We start from the raw sequence: 26,993 nt of genomic DNA, 5'->3' as shown, positions 1-26,993 counted from the left end.
CGTCTTCTCAGCGGGTCGCGTCGTTTGTGTGGCGGCCTCTGCAGTCGCCATCTCCACTTGCGCGGCTCGCAATTCTGATGGCGATCGGTGATAGACTGCCTCTCTGATCAGGTGTGTCGGTGCAACGAAGTTGATGTGAGGGTCATCTCTCCCACGATGCGCTGGTGCGCCGCCTCCCGCCACTGCGGCGTCTTGTATTGCTCTGCCGCGAGCCGTCGGCTCACCCTTCTAACACTCACACTGCTGATTGGGGCCGTCAGCCGCAAAATGGCGCAGCCACCAGCCAGTCAAAGGGACGTATATCTGCCGTATGACGGCCCGCCGACGGATGCAAGTGTTTATGCGGTGTCATTTAAGTGACAACATGAAGTGCCTGAGAAGAGAAAATACTCGTCTCAGCCGGGCGCCATCGGTTACTGTCTGCCACGCTCACCCTGCAGCTACCGAGACGGACAGAAGGGACCCCGCAGGTGCCGAAGGGTAACAGAATAGAAGCCATAAACCATCAGGACGGAGAGGAAAGGTGGGACGACTTGCCAAGGTGCAAGAGAGCCTCCGTGTGTCCACCGCTGTTCCAGGCCTCTTCACACGCTCCTCGTTGTCCGTTCCGGTGACGCGTGTGGACTTTGCTTGTTGGCGTATTACAAGAACTAATGACTTAATCTGAGGAGATGAGTATTCAGCACGTAGTCCACATGAGTTAGTACAGAAGTACTGGAAGGAAAGCCAACAATAAAGCTAATAATTATAAAATATTAATAACAAGGAAATTATTTATTTATTTATTTATTTTTATTTATTTATGAATTTATTTTACCTGACAAGATTAGGGCCTTCAGGCCCTCTCTTACACCTAACCAGGTATACTCAGATTGAACGAGTTACAGTTTCTACATAACATTAAGGAAATATAGCCTATTATGCAGTACTGATGTTAAAGAAAAAAAATAGATATTATAACAGTAGTACAATGATAATTATAATAACAAAAGCTTCAGTAACCCCTTTATTGACAGCGGCCTGCACACAAACATTTTGATTCCAGTAAAGTTTACCTTGTGTAGATTAGAACTGGAACGGTGATACCAGAAACAACGTTGAATCCTTTTCCTAACTTTTACAGGAGAGCAAAAACAGTTGTATCTTTTGGAAAACGGGACCACATTTCGTCTACTCTTAAATACACCTATCATATATCAAACTACATTGGTGTGATCGACTTTTAAACTAAAATGTCAAAAAATTAAACTACAGAAAATGTTATGTCGTTAGTGCGCTAAACGAACAATCGTTGGGTAAAGATAACATACTGCAGGAAAGTAAACATTTCATAATAAAAACAGATGAAACTAAAAATGTTATTCAATCTGTATTTTCCAGGTAAAACATAAACATGGAAATATTACAAAACACATAACATCCCAACACTTTTATGAAAACATTTGACGTAATCTTCTTTTAGTACAAAGCAACATAGCGAATATAAGACAAACATTACAGTACGATTGAATGAGAGTAATAAGTTCATAAGACATCGTCATCTGCAATATCATTGCCCACGACAGTAGTGCAGCACTGCAGTACAACTATTTTCTTAACTTCCTCTACCTTTTCTTATTCACCAGACATTTTGGAATTGACGTGATTTTTGGATATTTAATAAGTGATACACTAAACCATAAATTAACTGGTTGAGACTTGGAATAGTAATGAATTTCCATCTATTTACAGGGAGGGGGGAATATGTTTCTCTGTTAGGCAGCAATGGCATTGTCAATTGATTCCACGGCTAAATGTCTTAATAATCTTTTCACCAATTATCAAAATCCGAATCCGGGGGTTCGAAATTCTCTTGAAATTCACGGAATTGTTCATTTTGTCTTCATATATGAAATACACACACTGAAGTATTTGTTAAGTTTTTTTGTATCGTGCAAAAGTGTGTGAAAATGAAAACCCACTGTCAAAGAGCCCACAATAAGCAAGACAAAATCGAATGACGGCGTGGTTGCCATTTTTCCTTGGACAATAAAGAAAGGTACGTAAACGTTTTTTGACTGTATTTGTACAACATGCTAGAAACTTCAACGACTTCTTTTTAAAACAAGAAAATGCCATATGACGATTGGAATAGAAAAAAACATGAGACGCTGACTTTCGTTATTTCTGCACTCACTGCAGTCTATCTTTCGAGTCAATGTATCATACTAGCGTGTGGACCCAAGAAAATTCTATTAATTACATAAAATACGTTACGGAAAATTCCTAACTTATGAGTTTCCTGCAGTAACGATTGAGTTGTTCGTATCTTTCCTAGTGTGAACTCTTCGTAGTACCCATCGTTACGTTGACGAAAGTTTGCTTACGGCAGTAGTAGTAGCATGTGGCCCGTGGTGAAACAACGTCAGCTATCGGTTCGACCCTCACTGGAGGGTCGTTCACTTTATTTAGCCTTCGTCTGCTGTTTTTCCCATGCTCTGACGTAAGACATAAATCTGCATTTATTTTTGTTCACAGATACAACGAAAAAATATGTAGGTGATAGTACGTCATTCAGTTATCAACAGAGTGATACTATCGTACAGAAAAGAAAGGACGACCGGCCTAGAATGATTTATTATTAGTTCGCATGTAAAATAAGGGAAATGCAACACTCACCTAGAGCATGTCAATGCGTGAAGCAGAGAAACACTAGCTTTCGAGCTCTAGCTCTTTTTCTAGCAGAAGTGCACCCACTCTCACACATAAGACACAGACACCCAAACGCACAGTGCCGTGGCCACACCAACACTGATTATTGATACCCAGTTATTGCACTGACTGTGGAATTATCACTAAACTAGCAACAAGGTACTAAGCAGGTGAAACCATTCTGAAGTTAACTGAAATCTCTGGACCCTATGTCCAGTCGCTTAAAATATAACGCAAAAAAAAAAAAACATTTGCCTACAGCCAACGCGCGCGGCTTGGAACACCGTCTTCTACCTGTCGGCTGCGGTGGCCACCGTGTCGTATGTCGTTTACGCTGTGTTCACTACCACTGAGGAGCAGCCCTGGAACGTATCAGCCTCAGGTGAGTTGTACATTCATTACACAATGTTCTGGAATATTCTCTAAAGCTCTAGACTGTAACTTGGAAATGGTTATGTGGGAGCGCAGGCTTTCTCCACAAATTTCGATGTTAAAGTCGTCTCAGATTATCAGCGTCATATTATGGCAACGTTTCAACAGGTTTCCTACTTGTCATCTTCAGGCGAAATGTTGGGTTCGTGTTCAGTTCATATCTTTATAGACGTTGGACTGCAGGCTCCTCTGTATCGTCTGCAACTGCTTAGTCAATCGCGTGCCTCCGGAACTGGCGTCATGGGTGGGGTGAGGGGAAGGGAGGGGAGAGGAGGAGGAGGAGGAGGGGGGGGGGGAATCGTTGGCGGTGTTGGGAGGGCGGGGACTCCTCGTGGTTGGAGGTTCCTGCTGTAGCGCCCTGGTGACGCCTGTCTATTCCATTCGCCGCTTTCAAATCAGAGCGCACTCAGCGTAATCTTGATAGTGCTACATCTCATGCAGAGCTCACCTGGAAACCGCTCTCCCGGTTGACAAGATCATCATGGACCCTGTCTCCACTGCCTCTTTGATGATCGAGTCCAGAACGCGTTCGCCCGGCGCAATACTTCTGTCTGTTCAAAATCAAACATATGAGCCTGTTAAGGGTGCGCTATGCCACTGCAGATTTGTCCATTTGGCCGAAGCGAATGGCGGCGCAGCCGCCCGCTCTCAGGCGTCTTGTCTCGGTCCGTGCTACTCCCCCCTTCGGAGGTTACAGTCCTCCCTCAAGCATGGGTGTGTGTGTTGTCCATAGCGTAAGCTAGTTTAAGTTAGATTAAATAGTGTATAAGCTTAGGGACGGATGACCTCTGCAGTTTGCTCCCATAAGACCTTACCACAAATTTCCAATTTCAGAAGCGAAGGCTTATCTCATGTTCTGAGTGGCGCACGCCGTCACGTGTTGCTGATATACTGCTTTTAACATTCGCAACTGATGCTGTAGATTCCAGGTATCCGTAGTCGAATTTGCCTTTCTTCTTCTTTCGTTTCACCCTCTTTGGGGTACGCTGGATCAATCACTTCTTTGTAGGTCGTTCTTTTCTAAGGGCCCAGTATTTCTTCATTCCTTCTGATTTTCCTCTCTTCTCTTCTTCCGAGATTACGGGTTTGGACTTTTGTGTAGATTTGTCTTGGAACCTGATGTTTTCATCTTTAGTAATTAATTTAGCTGTTCGATCAATAAGTGAATTTTCTGAAATCTTTAATTCTAGTAGCACTTTCTCAGTTTCTTTAAACCAGTTGGGTTTCGTTTTGCGCTTACGGAAGAAGCCAAAGATTTGTTAAGTTAATCTCTTGTAATTCATTCTGAGAAGATGACCATAAAAATTTATTCTCCTTTTTCGCATAGAATCTGAAAGTTTTTCAATTTTCTTGTAGAGAGTTTCATTTTTGATGTATATAATCTTAGTGTCTTGAAATTTTGGCCGAATGGTTTTTCTTAAGATTTTTCTTTCCTTTAGCTCAAGTTTCTCCATTTGGTCTTTGAAATTCATGTTAAGCGTTTCTGCTGCGTACAGTACTTCTGGCTTAATCACTGTCTTGTAATGTGTAATTTTGGACCCTCACGAAAGGGATTTTTTGTTGTACGTATTTTTTGTTAGTTGGAAGGCCAATTCAAGTTTATTTTTTCTGCATTCCATTGCTTTGCTTTCCCCAGCATTCCAACTAATCCATTCTCCGAGATATTTGAATTCTTTTACTATATCAATCTTCTGTTCTTGAACTTTGAGTCATTTACTTGAGTGCTTGACGTTTGTCAATATCTTAGTTTCTTCAAAGGAGATGTGAAGACCTATTTTAGCTGCTTGTTTCTTTAGTTCAAGGATTTGCTCCCGTGCTTCTTCCATTTTTTCAGCAAACAGGGCCATATCATCTGCAAAAGCAATGCAATTTACTTTAAGGTTCTTTTGCAACCCAGTCTTGTATCACTCTTAATATTTGTGTTCCATTCTCTGACTACTTTCTCAAGCGCCAATTGAACAGCAGCGGTGAGAGCCCATCCCCTGTCACACTCCCGTTTTTATTTCAAAGGGTTCCGATAATTCGCCCATAAATTTAACTTTAGAAAATGTATTTGTAAGGGTCGCTTTGCCTTTCATTGAGGCAGGCATATTTTTTATTCTAGCCGATGAGCGGGAAACGGTTTTAATGTTGCTCTTCTCAAATATCCTGGCGATTTTGGCCGTGGGGAGCCCAGCAGATGGTAGGAACGCTAGAGGCTTCATCTCCTCTTCCGGATGGATTTTTTTTTGTTTTTGTTTTTTTGCACGGCTGGACAGTAGCAATTCTTGCGAAATGTTTCCCTCAGATGTAGCAACTGTCGCTTATGTCTCGTCCTCTCTGCACCAGTTTGGTGAACACAGATTTGCGTTGCTCTGGATGGTGGCAGCTATTGTCGGTTAGGTACAGGTCTGCGTGTGTCTTTTTCCTATAGATGGTGTCACAGTGTGCGATCAGTTTTCTTCCTTATCAGCATATCAAGGAAAGGTAGGCATCCGTTTTCTTCTGCCTCCATGTTGAACTTTGTATTGTCCTGTATGCTATTAATGAGGTCAAGAATTTCGTGCGGGTTTTCTTCACCCTGTGGCCACACCAGGAAAGTGTCGTCCACGTATCGGTAGAATGCCTTTGGTTTCAGATACATGGCTTTGAGAGCCATTTCCTCGAAGTATTCCATGTATAGGCTCGTGATGGCTGGCGCAAGGGGTGGGGGGTTCCCATAGTAAACCAGTCTGACTGCTGGTACAACTTTCCACCACACTGAAAGCAGGTGGTAGTGAGCGCAACAGTTCCACAGTGTCAAAGTAGCTCCCTAGTAAAGCCTAGGAGTGTCCATATGAAGAGAGAAGTGACTTCGAAACTGACCAGGAGATCACCCTTTTCCAGATGTATCCTCTGAAGCATTTTCACAAGCTCTTGATAAGATGTGTGCTATGACCCAAGAGAGACTTTATAGTAACTGGGCCAAGTGTTAAGCTACTCAACATGGTGAATTTATCGGTTCCGCTATTGGACATAGTGGAACATCCTTTTTGCTTATCTGTGGAAGGCCATATAACCGTTGTTGTATCAGTGCTCTAGGGTAAAGTGTCCTTGTCCATTCCTGAGCTGTTTAGGAGTGATCTGGACTCCCTAGTCATAGATGATATAGGATCCTTTCCTACTGGCTTGTAAACTGGGTCTTGCAATAGCATCTCAATCTTCTCCCAGTAGTCAGCTGATCGTTGCACCATCGTCCCACTGCCCATGTCAACTGTCTTCTCGAAGGTCACATATCGCTCTATGTTATGCCGAGGAGATGCTAGTTTTTGGCATGTATGCTTTGTAAAGAGCCCAGAAGGTCTCACTTCTTCGGCGGTATCAGAGAGCAGCCCCAGAATGGCTAGCGCGATGCTGCTGATGATCTACCGTTTGCTTAATGTATTTGGAACCGGTGCCAAATTTATTCCTTTTGACAGCACGGATGTTGTCGCCTCGTAAAGTTGTTTTCCAGTCAAACTGATGATGGTCCTCGAGTCCTTGGTGTCGATTTTCTGTGTACCTCCGGAAGTCGGGGCAACTTGTTACTTTGTTTCAAAATAGCTTTGCGCTTGCAGAGTCCTCTATCATGTACCTTTCTCTCAGCAGAGCGAACGTCTCGGCTCCGCCCACTGTGTTGTTGTAATGGAATACTACTTCAGGTCAGGACAGATTTATGTTAGAGCCATCTTTAATTTTTATTTCAATAAATTTGACGTATTTTGGGTCGTTGTAAGTAGACATCACACAGACTGCTTTTTTGTCCTGCCACTGCAAAGCAGTTACACCACACCATACTGCAAACAGAAACTCTCCACGTTTGGAATCACTTTTTATGTATGCTAATATTTATGACAATCCTCTCCTGTTTCCTCTTACATTTCCTCAACTGTAAAGGATTCAGTTTGTCAGTCCTTTCATCTTTTTGTGATAAAAGAATTATCGAATACAATGCTTCTGTCCGTGGAAAACAAATTATTGACACAGCTCCAGCACTGCTCGCTTACACGTCTGGTAATTCTTGAATCTTGTATTGGGTTGCTGGGTTTACCGGTTTACACTGCAAAGCTTGAAAAGAAACTGCTTTTAGAATAGGGAAGACACCAGGTTTTGTAGCCATTTTTATGGGTTTCCTATACTATCTTAAATATCTGCCCCTTGAGTACCACCAGTAATTCGTCCGTTGTCAGTATAGAAGTTTGCTCATATTCTGCTAAACAGTTCTTGTTCAGTGACGCAATAAGTGGTCCAACTTTACACATTTTATTATAATATGGACCAATTTTTGGAGGAAAATTAACACCATTGCCATTGCAGTGCAGGTTCTGTACGTTTGTCTTGTACCTTGACAGTGTCATGATGATTGTAACTGAACTCACTTTCAGCATTGGGTCTGCACTACGGCAATTGTCAGTTAGCAGTACGTGAAGGATTACAATTATTATGAGCATACCTATGAATTATTCAGTTAAAGAACACTTATTTTTTTCCGTTTTACTTATACATAATATCTGGAGCAGTATATATATACATATATATTTGCAAACATATGTACTTCATAATATTTTTGCAGAAAGATTTCTCAAACACTTCATTATCTGACAGTGAAATCCAATTTAGATTTTCGCTTCTTAGACAGAATCATACTGTTTTCGAAGAATGATGTATCATTACCACAATCACTATCAAAGCCACTTACATCTTGAGAGCTGTGTTCAGCCTTAACATCAGCATTCTCATCAACGAAAATTTGAGGATAGACAGTTGTTAAGTGTACTGCCAATATTATTCGTTATTTCTAAAGTTGATCACTGCAGCTGCCGTTGATATGTGGCATACATCTCCCAAATGTCTCTGAAGCTGTAGTGTCGTCTTTTTCTAGATCATCAGCTTCAACTTCTGACTTCTCAAGATCGTCTGTTAGTGAGAAAAGATAATCCAGGACCTCACTGTCTTGTAGAGTCTGGAAAATTTGCAAATTAACAATTTTAGGATATTTTTCTTTCCTTGTACTGTGGAAACTTGCTTATTGTCAAATTTTGTGATTCTAGGTCAACGGGGAGGACCGTATAGGATTTGGTGAATGCGTTTGCAAGTTACAAAGCATGTGACATAAATGGTAATATCTTTTGATTGCTTTGACTTAAACTTAAATATTTTACACTGCCAAGGGACCGTAGACTTGAGTATGTAAGATACCTTTCAACTTCCCACCTCCACCCGTTTCTGAGATGAGAGTGTCTCAACAGTCAGAAAGAGAGTCAGACAGTTTGAAAGACAGGTAGACGGACAACAAAGTGATATTATAAGGGTTCCATTTTTATCGACTGAGGTAAGAAACTGTAAAAATGATCCTTAAGTTAATGAGACGAAGACTTCCTTGTTTCAGACATCTTTTGGAAAGTGAGAAACAATAAAAATTGGCATATGTCACAAAACAGTTAGGTTACAGCGGACACATACACATATCAAAAAAAGTTTTGCATCACCTCAGTTCCGAGAGTTCCGGAACCTGTCCTGATTGTCCCACTCCTCAACAGCGATTCGACGTAGATCCCTCAGAATAGTTGGTGGGTCACGTCGTCCATAAACAGCCATTTTCACTCTATCCCAGCGATGTGCGATAGGGTTCATGTCTGGAGAACATGCTGGCCCCTCTAGTCGGGCGATGTCGGTACCCTGAAGGAAGTCATTGACAAGATGTGCGCTATGGCGGTACAAATTGTCGTCCATGAAGAGGAATGCCTCGCCAATATGCTGCCGATATGGTTGCACTATCAGTCGGAGGATGATATTCACGTATCGTACAGCCGTTAGGCGCCTTCCATGACCACCACCGGTGTACGATGGCCCCACATAATGCCACCCCAAAACAGCAGGGAACCTCCACTTTGCTGCACTCGCTGGACGGTGTGTCTAAGGCGTTCAACCTGACCGGGTTGCCTCCAAACACGTCTCCGACGATTGTCTGGTTGTGCAGCACTCATCAGTGAAGAGAACGTGATGCCAATCCTGAGTGGTCTATTCGGCATGTTGCTGGGCACATCTGTACCGCGCTGCAAGGTGTCGTGGTTGCAAAGATGGACTTCGCCATGGACGTCGGGAATGAAGTTGCGCACCATGTAGCCCATTGTACACGGTTTGAGTCGTAAAACGACGTCCTGTGGCTGCACGAAAAGCACTATTCAACATGGTGGCGTTGCTGTCAGGGTTCCTCCGAGATGTAATCTACAGGAAGCGGTCATCTACTGCAATAGTAGCCCTTGCGCGGTCTGAGCAAGGCATGTCATCGACAGTTCCTGTCCCTCTGTATCTCCTCCATGTCCGAACAACATCGCTTTGGTTCACTCCCAGACTCCTGGACATTTCCCTTGTTGACAGTCCTTGGCACAAAGTAACATTGCGGACGCGATCTAACCGTGGTATTGACCGCCTAGGCATGGTTGAACTACAGACAACACGAGCCGTGTACCTACTTCCTGGTGGAATGACTAGAACTGATCGGTTGTCGGACCCCGTCCGTCTAATAGGCGCTGCTCATGCGTGGCTGTTTAAATCTTTTGGGCTCATTTAGTGACATCTCCGAACAGCAAAAGGACTGTGCCTGTGATACAATATCCACAGATCATGCAAATCTATTTTTGATGTGTGTATACGCGCCAGTCAATATGATCAGTCATAGCCTTCTCTATTGCAAGTGTAAAGTGGTCCCGAATTTTTCTCACGTCCAGTACAGTCATCCTCACATGGGAGCACCACCCGAAAGGCTAGCAACATTACGTCTCAGCACTCAAATCGATGCTCAGAGTTAGTGGGACAATTTATGACCCACCACCCACGAAAGAGCTGAATCGCTTTAGCACGACCTCTACGAAATTACCGTACAAAAACACAGTAGCCTAATTGAAAAGCAGTCATCCGGCAATGTGAGGAGTATGTTATGCCTTTTCAGTGAGTTAAGGTCAGTAATAACAAAAACTCTCAATCTCTAAGTCATAATTTACATGATATGTGCAATTGCCTGAACCCATTAAAAAAATAAAGTGTGCACTCGCCGTTATAACAGGCACTTAGCACTATGGTTGTGAACACAACGCCTACATCAACATGTCTACTCTGCAATTCACACTTACGTGCATGATAAGAGGCTATGAGAGGATAAAAGGAGGAAATGTTTTTCTCTTTTTTTCAGTCGTTCCCGACTACGTTCGGGAAAGGCAGTATTTCCTGGAGGAAGACTCATGAATCGGATAATTTGTTGGTGGGAACAAGTACAGTCAGTCTCTGAATTTGTGCATTGTCCTGACTGAAATGTACTCTGCAGGCAGTGAGGTCGCAAGCCAATCCACGTGAAATGATTCTCACGCCAGCCCTGAAAAGTATCCTGTTTTAAATTTAGCTTGTAATTTCTGGATTTCCTTGCCCGTTTCATGCTAATTTATTATGCAAAAATTAGCTGAAATTTTTGGAAACATACATAGAAAATTCTAAACTACCTTCTAAAATGTTCCTTTGCCTTGGATACTCATCTAAATTGACACCAAATAATTTGGGAGAGTGGACTCTCCATTACGTGATATCCGAGGACGGAAATAGGGCATTAACCACATCATATTCCGCTGTCAGCAGCGGAAACACACAGTGCCCATCCTATGTGGTTATTTGCCGATTTGAGGTATATGAGACCTCAAAGCATCATAACCCTTTTAGCTACGGCCTATGTCCAGGTCGTCAAATTACTATTGGACTTCCTTGCTTCAGACAGTATGGAATTATTACAGTACATGACTCAGTCAAACAACGATATAAACTCACTGTGTTGACTTGTATATGAATGTGGAGTGCAACATTGAGAAGTGTGGCCTGTGTGCAAGAAAGAGAAACTGTTTGTGTGTGTGTGTGTGTGTGTGTGTGTGTGTGTGTGTGTGTCTGTCTGTCTGTGTGTGGTTGAGTGGGGACTATATACATGGAAAATAGTGTGCTCATGGGATGAAAATTTTGCGAATATATATTCTAATCAATAGTGGAAATCGTATAACAAGCGAGATGGCTGTATGACTGTCAAATCAAAGTCGAATAAGTGGACAATACAGTTTTAATAAATTTTTATACCTTATCTGTGGAAGGAAAATGTTGCACAATGCTTGTCGTAGAACGCATGAAAGTAGATGACCACGGACTTATGTGTCATTAATGAGCTTCTTGAAAGCGTGATTATCACTCACGCCCTGTCCGTCCCCGGTAGCTGAGCGGTCAGTCCCGGGTTCGATTCCCGGCTGCGTTGGAGATTTTCTCCGCTCAGGGACTGGTTGTTGTGTTGTCCTAATCATCATCATTTCATCCCCATCGACGCGCAAGTCGCCGAAGTGGCGTCAAATCGAAAGAATTGCACCCGGCGCACGGTCTACCCGATGTGATGCCCTAGTCACACACTAACGCACTCTTCGAAACTACAAAACCACTAAGCACCCTAATTTAACCAAAGATATTCTTGCCACAATATTATAAATGTATCGGTTCACCAATGCCTTTGTCCTATTACTAAACTAAGTGGGAAAGAGACGGAAATGTTTTTATTTGCGAATGACACTTCGACTCTCAAACTCAGGAACAGCATAAAGCCTTTAAAATCGTCAGGACTAGAACATACCTGGCATCACTTCGTATTGATCACGAATTTAAGTAACTTTGCCAAACTAATAGTTTGATACCATGTTTGGTTAATTAACTACGTTATTTTCCTTATCAATGTCAATTAATTCCTACTTTTCCATTCTCACTACGTTACCATTATTAACGATTTTTCTATAAGTTAATGTTCATGTGATATCAGCAACACACTGTACATCACTTTCACAAATTGTACTTCATTATAAATATATCATCAGGATCAGCAATAGGTACGTACTGAAATTTATGAAACTTTCTTTTATCTCTCTTTGTTTCAGAAAGAGCACAAAAAGCAAACGTCAATGAGGGCATCGAGAACACAGCATTTGACGAAGGTGTAACGCAAATAGCTGATAGGCAAACGACGCAAAAAGGTCACTGGAAAGCCATCGTACCTTAGGCTGCGTTAACTGGTCACTGAACCTCTACCGTACGTATATTCACATTAATTCTAATTATAACTTCTTAACCTAAGCAGATCACTTGTATACACTATGTGATCAAAAGTATCCGGACGCCCCCCAAAACATACGTATTTCATATTAAGTGCATTGTCCTTTCACCTACTGCCCGGAACTCCATATCAGCGACATCAGTAGTCATTAGACATCGTGAGAGAGCAGAGTGGGACGCTTCGCGGAACTCACGGACTTTGAACGTGGTCAGGTGATTGTGTATCACTTGTGTCACACGTCTGTACGCGAGATTTTCCCACTCCTAAACATCCCTAGGTCCACTGTTTCCGATGCGATAGAAAAGTGGAAACGTGAAGGGACACGTACTGTTGACTGACAAAGACCGCGGACATTTGGAGAGGGTCGTAATGCGTAATAGGCAGACATCCATCCACACCATCACACTGGAATTCCAAACTTTTTTATTTATTTATTTACACGTCAAGTTCCGTAGGACGAAATTGAGGTACATGAAATTACATCATAAAAGTAATAACAGATAAAAATAAATGTTTACGAACCCGAAAAAAGTCTGTCCATAAGTTTAAGTAAACGCAATCAACAATACACTAAGAAACAGCTTAATTTTTCAAGAAACTCCTCGACAGAATAGGAGTGACCCATGAGGAAACTCTTCAGTTTCGATTTGAAAGCGCGTGGATTACGGCTAAGATTTTTGAATTTGAGTGATAGCTCATTGGAAATGGATGCAGAAGTATACTGCACACCTTTTTGAACAAGATGTAAGGAAGTCCGACCCAAATGCAGGTTTGATTTCTGCCTAGTATTAACCGAGTGAAAGCTGCTTATTCTTGGGGAGAAGCTAATATTGTTAACAATAAATGACAGTAAGGAATATATATACTGAGAGGCCAATGTCAAAATACCCAGACTCGTGAACAGAAGTTGACAAGAGGTTCGTGAACTTAGACCACTTATTGCCCGAACCTCCCGTTTCTGAGCCAAAAATATCCTTTTAGAATGGGAAGAGTTACCCCAAAATGTGATAACATACGGCATAAGCGAATGAAAATAAGCAAAGTAGACTAATTTTCATGTCGAACAATCACTCACTTCTGATACCGTTTGAATAGTAAAAATGACAGTATTAAGTCTTTGAACAAGATCTTGAATGTAGCCAATTCCTTATCTACATGGAAACATTACATCCTCGGAAGGTGAGCCCTTAGTTAGGGGGACTTCCTTAAAGCATATATACCTATCAGCTGACATCAATCTAAAAAAAAGGTGCAGCTCTAACACCAACTACTACAGGAATTTTTCCATGAGTGGCCCCACCACCACCACCACCACCACCACCACCACCACCACCACCACCCACTACACTGTCACCTATAAGCTTAGCCAGCCTCCCCTTCCCATACCTATTGAGGTGCACGCCATGCCTAGTGAAACTCGTTCTATTGATAGATTCAACTTGCACCACTGAGGTCTGACTCATGCCCTCTGCCATCACAGCCCTCCCCAGCCCCATGCTAACATACCCGAGAGCTGCATTAAGGTGAGACCGATCATGGCGCTGAAACAGTTGCAAGAAATGCACATAAGTATCACCAGTTTGAGTAGCTGTCTTTACCAGGTCACCACCTACATCATATTCCCCGTCCCATCAAGACTGTTCCCTGCTCCACCCACTATCACTACCTGATTCTCCTTCGTAAAATTCCTTCATAACTCCCCTATGCTGTCAGACACTTGAGCCAACCCTGTCCTAGGCTTCACAATGCTGGTGACCTGGTACTCACTCCCCAACACTTCCTACAACTGCTGGCCCACACCTTTACCGTGAGAACTACCTAGCAGCAGAACCTTCATCTTTCTGTTAGGCTTTGCAACTAACCTAGGCCTCCTAACTGCTGAGGACTGCTGCATGTTCCCTACATCTACAGCTACACGAGGCTCCTCTCCACTCACACTCTGACAGCTGGTCAAATCTATTGCATATACGCAAAGTAAAACTGTCTGAATACCTCCTCGTACTAGCTACCTTCTTGCCAACTGCTAGTTCCCATTCCCCACCACCTTTCACCCCCCCCCCCCCCCCCCAACCTATGTAGTTCCTCCTTTGCACGTTGTAACTGCACCTGAATGCCACAGATCTTACGCTCCTGTTCCTCTGTCAACTTATTTCTACTACAGATTCTGCATTCCCAGGAGAGGAACTCACTAAAATGACTACTGGCTTCCCCACTGCATTCCCCCCAACTTTGAACACATCCCACACCCTAACCCACTACTCACAAACCTACCGCAGAGCCAGCACTTCTCACTCATGGTAAAATTTCACAGTTACTGAGAAAATGATACTTTACGAAAGTTCAGTTACACCTATATAACTATTTATAGAATTAACAATAATGGTCTCGAAATTCTCTGCCTACTATGAAAGCGACTAGTAGTATTAATACTACTAAACCACAGCTAATACCAATACCAATACAAAACTTCACAAAATTATTATCTTTAGCCAAGAAATTCAAACGGCCATTGGAACACTAAACGAAGTTAAAACACTGAATAAAAATTTTACTCTAATAATTCACTAGAAACAATAAGAAACGGCAGTTGAAAACTAAAGCACGAAATTTACTAAACGACTTCAACTCACAGAAAACTCTAAAAAACACAGAGAGCGAACGTTTCCAAAAGTTTATTAAATCGTTATTTTACCACAAACGGCACGAAAGACCGCTGAAAACTATTAAATTTAAAAACTGTATAACAGTTCACAAATAAGTTTGTCAGTACTTAGCTTTATAACGGGTACAGCTGCAGTGCACGCCGCAAAATGTAAACACACTACTGCATCAGGATACACTGCAAGTACTATGACTTTTAGGACGAAGGTGAGAAAACGTGGATTTCGTGGTCGAGCGACTGCTCATAAGTCACACATCAATGCCAAACAACGCCTAGCTTGGTGTAAGGAGCGAAAACATTCGACGATTGAACAGTGGAAAAACGATGTGTGGAGTGACGAATGACGGTACACAATGTGGCGATACGATAGCAGGTTGTGGGTATGGCGAATGCCCGGTGAACGTCGTCTGCTGCGTGTGTAGTGCCAACAGTAAAATTCGGAGGCGGTGGTGTTATGGTGTGGTCGTGTTTTTCATGGAGGGCGCTTGCACCCCTTGTTGTTTTGCTTGACACTATCAAACCACAGACCTACATTGATGTTTTAAGCACCTTCTTCCTTCCCACTGTTGAAGAGTAATTCGGGGATGGAGATTGCATCTTTCAACACGACGGAGCACTGTTTACAATGCACGGGATGTGGCGGAGTGGTTACACGACCATAACATCCGTGCAATGGACTGGCCTGCATAGAGTCCTGACCTTGTAATGCAGACTTGTGCCAGACTTCACCAACCGGCTTCGATACCTCTCCTCAGTGCAGCACTCCGTGAAGAATGGGCTGCCATTCCCCAATACACCTTCCGATACCTGACTGAACGTATGTCTGCGAGAGTGGAAGCTAGCATCAAGGCTAAGGGTGGACTAACACCATACTGAATTCCAGCATTACCGATGGAGGGTGCCACGAACTTGTAAGTCAGTTTCAGCCAGGTGTCCGGATACTTTTGTATGCCATTCCCTACATACCTCTTTCCAGACCAGTTTGACAACATTTTTCAACACGAATGACTTTTCATTTAACGCCCCTCTTTTCCCTTGCACATTTCCACCTGTGTCAATTTTGGCTAATAATTGTGATACGAAATAAATTATGAATAATCCGCCTCGATTGCGAAAATTCCCGGTGTTTACCGAGGTTTCAACGTGGATAACCACGCCTTCTTCAGAACAAAATAAAAAACAGCTTGCCTAAATGGGCATAGTCTATTTCTAAAATGAACACCCACAACGGCTGATCCCCATAACATTTATTAACATTACACGGTACTTCCTTACCAAGTCAATAACACTACTTAACTGTGTATGCTGCCTCGCCCCAGCCAACGTGCGATGGGTCACAGGCTCTCCACTGCACGTTGGCTGGGGCGAGGCAGCATACACAGTTAAGTAGTGTTATTGACTTGGTAAGGAAGTACCGTGTAATGTTAATAAATTTTATGGGGATCAGCCGTTGTGGGTGTTCATTTTAGAAATAGACTATGCCCATTTAGGCAAGCTGTGTTTTATTTTGTTCTGAAGAAGGCGTGGTTATCCACGTTGAAACCTGGGTAAACACCGGGAATTTTCGCAATCGAGGAGGATTATTCATAATTTATTTATATAATTACGATTGCTGACGCGCTGCAATGCTGAAAGTTCTTAAATTGTGATACGGGCCGGCCGCGGTGGTCTCGTGGTTCTAGGCGCGCAGTCCGGAACCGTGCGACTGCTACGGTCGCAAGTTCGAATCCTGCCTCGGGCATGGATGTATGTGATGCCCTTAGGTTAGTTAGGTTTAAGTAGTTCTAAGTTCTAGGGGACTAATGACCACAGCAGTTGAGTCCCATAGTGCTCAGAGCCATTTGAACCATTTTTTTGTGATACGAAACAATCTTGCAGTTGGCCACCCCTAGCGCCACTCTCAGCTCGGCGCCCAATTGGCCGCTGCTAATTGTGACACGTCCTCTAGAGAAATCTTCTAGTTGTGGCACATCTGACGCCTCTTTTAGCTCTGTGTGTTAAACCGGTCCTGCCTAATCCTGTCTTTAGTGCTGCAAACTGATGTCGTGGGATTTCTACTTCTGCTAATCTGTATCAAAGACAAGTTCAGCCACGTTACTCGCAAACAGCTGCACCCATTTATACCTGCTATTACAGAAGCTTAGCTTCAGTATTAATAACTGACGGTGCATGTGTTGTATCTCTACGTTACGTCACCACCGTTCTTGCCGCGGTTCCTTAATCTTGTCACAGATGACACCACGTGACTAACGACCAGTTTAAACTTCACGTATTTCAGAGTGCACCACTCTAGTGGTTCTCACAATGAATGTTACAGCTCCCTGGGGCGTTTTTATTTCCAGAGGCGGCGTTTGAACGAAAAGGACGCAGTGTGTGGGAATCGAGGAGTGTGTGTGTGTGGGGGGGGGGGGGGGGGGGGGGAGGAGGGGGAGAGTGAGGCGTCGTGTGTTCAGCGTTTACTGTAGTTACTAACTGACAAAATTATACGTGAATTTAATTTCCTAAATACTGGTACAATAATACGTATGCAATATCATAGACTAAACCGATATTTAGATTTCAAATGGTTCAAATGGCCCTGAGCACTATGGGACTTAACATCTGACGTCAGCAGTCCCCTAGACTTAGAACTACTTAAACCTAACTTTCCTAAGGACATCAAACACATCCATACCAGAGGCAGGATTCGAACCTGCGACCGTAGCGGTCGCGCGGTTCCAGACTGAACCGCCTAGAACCGCTCGGCAACACTGGCCGGCTTTTAGATTTCCAGTTAGTTTATGAATGAGACCAGAACAAGGAAAGACACATAAATACGAAAACAGTTTTTGAAACAAATTTGTAAGAATTTAATAGTCCATCATCCATAAGCCGTTACGTGAGCAAACGTTGTGTCTGAAAGTCAGTAGTGGTGTCGAAGTGGATGAGCTCAAACTCATGTTGTGACTAGGGATTCATCTATCCGGCTCGGCACGGACTACCCATGTGGCATTTGTTATAGTATCTGCGACTTACCTCCTAATTATTCAGCTGATTCCTCTTTAATGATTTTTGCAATGAATATTAGAAAGGTATGTTCATCACATGAAATATACGATTTTCTTTTAGAAATTAATTTTGAAAAATGTCGGTGATTAGTCAAAACATTTTTTAACATTAGAATATTTAGTTACTTTATATAAAGTTCTTATGTGTAAGGTCCATTCCATTTTTTCAGCAATGTTTACAGCAGTACTTTGAACAGAACAGGACCTGTGTAAAAGATAGACTTTGAGTGCGCCGGTCATCTCTCTAAGGAAGAAAGGGAGCGTTGAGATTAAAAAGTTAACCACTGGTCTGATCTACCGCTTAGTTTTTCACTCGTAGTATGAGGTAGGCTTAACTCACGCTAACATGGCGTCATTCTACACCTATGTCTATACTCCACAAGTAACCTGAGTGGTACAGCTACCGTTTCTCCCATTTCTTGTTCAGTAAACGAATGATTCTTGGGAGTACTTTATCTGATCAAAAGTATAAGGGCACATTTTAGTGGAGATTAATGTGGGGTGTGTTCACCTTTCGTCTTTGACAGCTTGAACTGAACGGTATGTCTATGGAGGAAAGATAGCCCATTCTTCTTCAGAATCCGAAACCAGAGAAGATAGTGATGTTGGGGAATGGAGTCAAAATGACATTCCAACCCATCCCAAAGGTGTTCCCTTAGGTTCATGTAGGACTACGGCGAGGCTAGGCTAGTTATTTCAAGAAAGCTATTGCACAAAAACGGTGAAAACACGGAAAACTTCCCAAATGTATAATCAGTCTAGGCATCGATGTCTCACAGGCAAATGCGCCTTACAATTTTTAACATTTCGGGCACTGTCAAGTTGTTTTTAAGGGCTTCGACGGCCCTAACAAGGCGTGTGTTTCTCCACTGAATATATTAACCACACATACGCTCATCTGTCAAATTTTCTTTGTTGCAGCACCAATGTGGTCGACACAGCTATGCTACATCGTCGTTGTTGCAGAAAACACGAACTCTGTGGTCACCAGTAATGGAAAGAAAATGTGTACTACAGCCGGCATACCGAGGGTCCCTTTCTGCGCACCACGCAATCACCGTGACCAGGACAGCTACAGTTAATATAAAGGCGACCCATAACAACTATTCTCGCCCTCAACAAGGAACGAACAGCGTGGATGGAAAGATTGTGCAAACAACTGTCTTCATTAGTTGTCTGCAGAATTATTATCTGAGCACCACGAAGAACACGGGTTCATTGTATTCACGAATTTAAATCTAAGTTCATTCTGAAATGCATGACTTCTACCTCATCAAAAGAATTGCCGTCTCAATTATTTAGTTTCTGCCTTATTAAAATATGTCGCTATTCTTCCCTGCGGTCATTCTTCACTAAGAGCAGTAGTAATATAGATTTTTTCCATTGCAAAGAGGCGACATAAACTTAACAAGAAGCTGGCAATGCTGGATATCCATTAACTGATTGTTGTGCGTTTACCATCTCTCGTACACAGAATTTTGATTAAGTGCACAACAATGTCCATGCATCCTAAGTTTCGCAGCATATTCGTAAAATTTACTATATGTTCCAATATCTGGAATCTCTGTACATACGACTTTATCAATATCAGAAATGTGTACTGTTTAATCGATTTCACATAAAGTGATTATATGAGCACGAGACAACCTTCTTTTTGAAATATATTTCTGTAAATTACTGATTGAATTTTACCAAATACATGTTTCGTTCTTTTAATTTAGCCTTGAATACTAGCACAATAATATATGGATCGAGATTAGCACAGTCATGTGGATGAACTTTGTTAATGATTTCAGGCCAATTAGGATTGCAAGTCGCTGTAACAAATAAGGTAGGATTCCTGAAATGTTGAACAATGGACATCGTATCTCAATAATTGTGATAATATTTCCTGGGGGACCATGAAATGAAGAAGGTACTCGTAAAATAACTCTACTTACAATATTTACAGTAACGTTTGGGTTTAGAGGTAAATTTTGACACGTAAGTTATTATGGATTTCTGAACTTAGAACAGACCGATTCTGCCTTATGAAATCGAGCCTTTTATTTTCAGTACGTTCATACATATCAACAACCTACTGCAAAAATAATTTTTGTGAATGACGTAAAAGGCTGAAATCATATCCATCTGAAAGTCGATGGCATGCGTATTGCAACGTAGTAACTTTATTTCTAGGCTGTCTTGTAGTGGTCGTATTTGGTGTATTATGGAACAAATGTGCATGCCACCCGGGATCTACGTTATGAAATAACAATGGAAATGATAATGAATCCACAGAGGAAGCTAAAACCGAGATGTTTTTGATTGTGCCAGGGTTCTTAAAAAGATCGCGCCGTTTTCCTTTTTCGCCATCAACTGTGGTAAAAATAGTGGTCACATCTGTTTGAATTGCATCATTGTAACGGCAGAGGTCTAAATTTTTGTTAAGAACTATACAGTTTCTTTGTTTCCATTTTCCACTCTTGCACATAATCTTTCATCGCTGTTAACGAACACAGAAAAAAATTAATGCCTCCTAATTCAGTAGCAGTTTCATACATTACATTATCAGCATTGCACAACACAACTGATCTGATAGTTCATTCAGTCTAGAAGACACTGGCATTGTCATAAAAATATAATTGTGTGTAGCATAGTAAACAACCGTACATAGAAGTCATTGGACCTGATCTATAATAAAAAATGTAGTGATCTTAAAGTGATACCGTCCACATACAGGGTGTTACAAAAAGGTACGGCCAAACTTTCAGGAAACATTCCTCACACCCAAATAAAGAAAAGGTGTTGGCTCTGAGCACTATGGGACTTAAGAAAAGATGTTATGTGGGCATTTGTCCAGAAACGCTTAATTTCCATGTTAGAGCTCATTTTAGTTTCGTCAGTATGTACCGTACTTCCTCGATTCACCGCCAGTTGGCCCAATTGAAAGAAGGTAATCATGACTTCGGTGTTTGTGCTGACATGCGACTCATTGCTCTACAGTACTAGCATCAAGCACATCAGTACGTAGCATCAACAGGTTAGTGTTCATCACGAACGTGGTTTTGCAGTCAGTGCAATATTTACAAATGCGGAGTTGCAGATGCCCATTTGATGTATGGATTAGCACGAGGCAATAGCCGTGGCGCGGTACGTTTGTATCGAGACAGATTTCCAGAACGAAGGTGTCCCGACAGGAAGACGTTCGAAGCAATTGATCGGTGTCTTAGGGAGCACGGAACATTCCAGCCTATGACTCGCGACTGGGGAAGATCTAGAACGACGAGGACACCTGCAATGGACGAGGCAATTCTTCGTACAGTTGACGATAACCCTAATGTCAGCGTCAGAGAAGTTGCTGCTGTACAAGGTAACGTTGACCACGTCACTGTATGGAGAGTGCTACGGGAGAACCAGTTCTTTCCGTACCATGTACAGAGTGTGCAGGCACTATCAGCAGCTGATTGGCCTCCACGGGCACACTTCTGCGAATGGTTCATCCAACAATGTGTCATTCCTCATTTCAGTGCAAATGTTCTCTTTACGGATGAGGTTTCATTCCTACGTGACCAAATTGTAAATTTTCACAATCAACATGTGTGGGCTGAAGAGAATCCGCACGCAATTGTGCAATCATGTCATCAACACAGATTTTCTGTGAACGTTTGGGTAGGCATTGTTGGTGATGTCTTGATTGGGCCCCATGTTCTTCCACCTACGCTCAATGGAGCACGTTATCATGATTTCATACGGGATACTCTACATGTGCTGCTAGAACATGTGCCTTTGTAAGTACGACACAACATGTGGTTCATGCACGATGGAGCTCCTGCACATTCCAGCCGAAGTGTTCGTACGCTTCTCAACAACAGATTCTGTGACCGATGGATTGGTAGAAGCGGACCAATTCCATGGCCTCCATGCTCTCCTAACCTCAACCCTCTTGACTTTCATTTATGGGGGCATTTGAAAGCTCTTGTCTACTCAACCCCGGTACCAAATCTAGAGACTCTTCGTGCTCGTATTGTGGGCGGCTGTGATACAATACGCCATTCTCCAGGGCTGCATCAGCGCATCAGGGATTCCATACGACGGAGGATGGATGCATGTATCCTCGCTAACGGAGGACATTTCGAACATTTCCTGTAACAAAGTGTTTGAAGTCACGCTGGTACGTTCTGTTGCTGTGTGTTTCCATTCCATGATTAATGTGATTTGAAGAGAAGTAATAAAATGAGCTCTAAAGTGGAAAGTAAGCGTTTCCGGACACATGTCCACATAACATATTTTGTTTCTTTGTGTGTGAGGAATGTTTCCTGAAAGTTTGGCCGTACCTTTTTGTAACACGCTGTATAACTGTGTCTGAGATTTTGGCCTCAGAACTGACCACAGCAAATGCTGCACTGTAGCGATGAATACCATTGCAATAAGTCTTTGATTTCTCTTGAATGCCTGGATCATTTAAAGTGCGTCCTTGATAAAGTGTGTTGAAAAATAAATTTTGTGTTAACGCCAGCAGTTTAACTTTTCCCATATGAGAACAAAATGTGACAGCCATTGCAGTAACCTCTGATGCGAAATATTTTGCATTACAAAATCTGCACTGTAAATTCATCAGACGGAAGCTGCGACTGTCAAATTTGTATGGAATTACCTAGAGTGCACATTTAAATGTATCATTCATAGAACAGATGCATTGTCATTATGAATGACCACATTCCTATGATTTTCGTTACGCAGAAATTGTTTCTGTCTAGCTCTGAATCCTTTAGTCTTTCACTCTGACCCGTTAGTTCTCCTTCTAGGCACAGCGTAAAACAAATGCAGTGTCCATCTTCTTTTAGGCCCCTTTCACACGGGAGGCCGTGCATTCAGTTGCAGAGAGCTGAAGCGATTCGTGTTACATCGTACCTTATGCGTCTTTTCACACGAGAGACTCAGAGCTTCGACTTCGTCTCACTGAGCCACAGTGTAGCTTCTCAAGTGAATCGCCTGCTCGCTTTCCACAGATCCTTATGAGAGCTTTCACACGGGATACAGTGATGCGCTCGTCGCCGTCCGTGCCCAGTTTCGGGACACTTTGTTGACTCAGCGGCTCTATTGTTTCTGACCATTGACCAGAGAATATCACTGGTAAAGGTCTGCGTGAGTGTATAAAACCACGGAAAAAACAGTGTGTTAGACGAAGAGAGTTTCATTGCGGAAGTGCAACGTAGGCCAGTTCTGTGGGACTGTTCCGCAGCTGATTATTCGAACAAAGAAAAAAAGGCCGAAGCTTGGAATGAGACCTGTAGAATGTATAACAAGGATTTTGACACCTTGCCATCACAGGAGAAGAAAATCATAGGTAACTGCAAATATTTTTATTAATCTGTAATTAGGTATTTTCTGTATAAACATACGAAACTGATACGTTGTATTGTAGTTCGTGTTGTGCTACGTGACAACACATCACAGTTATCTTCATCAACGTTTACATAACACTTATATCCGAGAATATTGCCATTCTCATTCTCCAGTACTGCTGACGAATTAGTCTGCAAAATTATTGCTAATACTATTCACTGCAGTCGATCTACAGTTAATAACTACGTCACATCCTGTATCTTTAAAACCATCACAGTCAAACTATCTTCAAATTTTATTCCTCTCTGGTGCGGACAAAATTGTGAAGCACAGTGCGACACTTTATAATGTCTTCTGCAAACTCGAGGAAGACATTCAATGCTCCCTCCCCCCGCCCCCTCCTCCTTCTTTTAAACCAACCAACATTCAATGGTCGATGAAAAATTCGCCACTTATTCGACAATATTCCAAATTTTCATTTAATAAGACGTCTTGCTCTAGACAGACGGTAATTAAACAAACTGTTTTTCACAAAGACAGAGATCTTCCAGTGAAAGGACGCGTAACATCCGTGGACAATCCGAATGGTTCATCCTCAACAAACACAAATGGCATATCTGTCTTTGTGATCCCTGTCAGTGGGCGTGGGCTAGGTAAATCAAATGTTTATTTATAATTTTGTTTCCGAAAGTCGAGTTCATGAAGAGCGAAGTATCCTCCAACGTCAACAGCAGTGAAGCAGTAGTAATGGTCACAAACAGTTATAAGCACGATTGTAAAATAATGGTTGTAATTATAAAACATTGAGCCACTCTCTTGTGGATGAATAATCGTCACATGCTTCCCAGCTGTTGCGCCAACGCAATTCGGGAAATCAGTTACTTTGAAAAATCCGTCAGCTACGGCTTCCCACATTTCCTTGTTCAGTATTGGAATAGTCATTTGTCTCATGTGATCCCATATCTCCTTGCATACATCCTGTATTATTCCGGACGACATTTAAATTCCAGTTCGGAAAATGTAATGTAAATCAGTAAGAGATGCAACAGATGCTAAGTACCTGTGAGAAGAATAGTTTTACATAAATATAACATCATCATCATCATTTAAAACTGATTATGCCTTTCAGCGTACAGTCTGGAGCATAGCCCCCTTATAAAATTACTCCATGATCCCCTATTCAGTGCTAACGTTGGTGCTTCTTCTGATGTTAAACTTATTACTTCAAAATCATTCTTAACCGAATCCAGGTAACTTCTCCTTGGTCTGCACCGACTCCTCCTACCCTCTACTGCTGAACCCATGAATCTCTTGGGTAACCTTGCTTCTCCCATGCGTGTAACATGACCCCGCCATCTAAGCCTGTTCGCCCTGACTGCTACATCTTTTTTTTTTTTGTCATCAGTCTATCAGTCTATTGACTGGTTTGATGCGGCCCGCCACGAATTCCTTTCCTGTGCTAACCTCTTCATCTCAGTGTAGCACTTGCAAAGCACGTCCTCAATTATTTGCTTGGCGTATTCCAGTCTCTGCCTTCTGCTACAGTTTTTGCCCTCTACAGTTCCCTCTAGTACTATGGAAGTCATTCCCTCATGTCTTAGCAGATGTCCTATCATCCTGTCCCTTCTCCTTATCAGTGTTTTTCACATATTCCTTTCCTCTCCGATTCTGCGTAGAACCTCCTCATTCCTTACCTTATCAGTCCACCTAATTTTCAACATTCGTCTATAGCACCACATCTCAAATGCTTCGATTCTCTTCTGTTCCGGTTTTCCCACAGTCCATGTTTCACTACCATACAATGCTGTATTCCAGACGTACATCCTCAGAAATTTCTTCCTCAAATTAAGGCCGGTATTTGATATTAGTAGACTTCTCTTGGCCAGAAATGCCTTTTTTGCCATAGCGAATCTGCTTTTGATGTCTTCCTTGCTCCGCCCGTCATTGGTTATGTTACTGCCTAGGTAGCAGAATTCCTTAACTTCATTGACTTCGTGACCATCAATCCTGATGTTAAGTTTCTCGCTGTTCTCATTTCTACTACTTCTCATTACCTTCGTCTTTCTCCGATTTACTCTCAAACCATACTGTGTACTCATTAGACTTCATTCCGTTTAGCAGATCAATTAATTCTTCTTTACTTTCACTCAGGATAGCACTTCGTTCTTGATCGTCCACTCTTACTATTCCCTCTTGATTGTTGTACATATTGTATATGACCCGTCTCTTCCTATAGCGTACCCCTACTTTTTTCAGTATCTCGAACAGCTTGCACCATTTTATATTGTCGAACGCTTTTTCCAGGTCGACAAATCCTATGAACGTGTCTTGATTTTTCTTTAGCCTTGCTTCCATTATTAGGCGTAACGTCAGAATTGCCTCTCTCGTGCTTTTACTTTTCCTAAAGCCAAACTGATCGTCACCTAGCGCATTCTCAATTTTCTTTTCCATTCTTCTGTTTATTATTCTTGTAAGCAGCTTCTATGCATGAGCTGTTAAGCTGATTGTGCGATTTTTCTCACACTTGTCAGCTCTTGTCGTCTTCGGAATTGTGTGGATGATGCTTTTCCGAAAGTCAGATGGTATGTCACCAGACTCATATATTCTCCACACCAACGTGAATAGTCGTTTTGTTGCCACTTCCCCTAATGATTTTAGAAATTCTGATGGAATGTTATCCATCCCTTCTGCCGTATTTGACCGTAAGTCCTCCAAAGCTCTTTTAAATTCCGATTCTAATACTGGATTCCCTATTTCTTCTAAATCGACTCCTGTTTCTTCTTCTATCACATCTGACAAATCTTCACCCTCATAGAGGCTTTCAATGTATTCTTTCCACCTATCTGCTCTCTCCTCTGCATTTAACAGTGGAATTCCCGTTGCACTCTTAATGTTACCACCGTTGCTTTTAAAGACACCAAAGGCTTTTTGACTTTTCTGTATGCTGACTCTGTCCTTCCGACAATCATATATTTTTCGATGTTTTCATATTTTTCCTGTAGCCATTTCGTCTTATCTTCTCTTGAACTTCCTATTTATTTCATTCCTCAGCGACTTGTATTTCTGTATTCCTGATTTTCCCGGAACATGTTTGTACTTCCTCCTTTCATCAATCAACTGAAGTATTTCTTCCGTTTCTTCGCAGCTACCTTCTTTGTACCTATGTTTTCCTTCCCAACTTCTGTTTTCCTTCCCAACTTCTGTGATATCCCTTTTTAGAGATTTCCATTCCTCTTCAACTGTACTGCCTACTGCGCTATTCCTTATTGCTGTATCTATAGCGTTAGAGAACTTCAAACGTATCTCGCCATTCCTTAGAACTTCCGTATCCCACTTCTTTGCGTATTGGTTCTTCCTGACTAATGTCTTGAACTTCAGCCTACTCTTCATCACTACTATATTGTGATCTGAGTCTACATCTATAGAGTTCATTCCCAGTTTTTCTTTGATTTCCTCATTGTGGACACCCTCCTGCCATTGTTCCCATCTACTAGTACCTGCAATCATCCTAGCTACTTTCATATCCGTAACCTCAACCTTGTTGATAAGGTAACCTGAGTCCACCCAGCTTTCGCTCCCATACAACAAAGTTGGTCGAAAGATTGTACGGTGCACAGATAACTTAGTCTTGGTACTGACTTCCTTCTTGCAGAAGAGAGTAGATCGTAGCTGAGCTCTCACTGCATTAACTTTGCTACACCTCTCTTCCAGT

General features: G+C 42.2%; 1 protein-coding gene across 1 annotated transcript in view; it reads left to right on the top strand.

Annotated features, from left to right (window-relative positions):
• Positions 1 to 19,599, top strand: part of LOC126354780 (sialin-like) — a 118,139-nt gene extending 98,540 nt beyond the window's left edge. Inside the window, exons 9-11 of the mRNA XM_050004677.1 lie at positions 2,953 to 3,073; positions 12,069 to 12,220; positions 18,875 to 19,599. Of these exons, the coding sequence (XP_049860634.1) occupies positions 2,953 to 3,073; positions 12,069 to 12,190 (243 nt within the window). The 3' untranslated portion in view covers positions 12,191 to 12,220; positions 18,875 to 19,599. The remainder of the gene's footprint in view (positions 1 to 2,952; positions 3,074 to 12,068; positions 12,221 to 18,874) is intronic.
• The last annotated feature ends 7,394 nt before the right edge of the window (positions 19,600 to 26,993 follow it).

Source organism: Schistocerca gregaria, chromosome 3 (genome assembly GCF_023897955.1).
Source record: "Schistocerca gregaria isolate iqSchGreg1 chromosome 3, iqSchGreg1.2, whole genome shotgun sequence".
In the NCBI taxonomy this organism is placed as follows: Eukaryota; Metazoa; Arthropoda; class Insecta; order Orthoptera; family Acrididae; genus Schistocerca; species Schistocerca gregaria.
The sequence above is the reverse complement of the archived record's forward strand: the minus strand, read 5'-3'. Positions and strand labels throughout refer to the sequence as shown.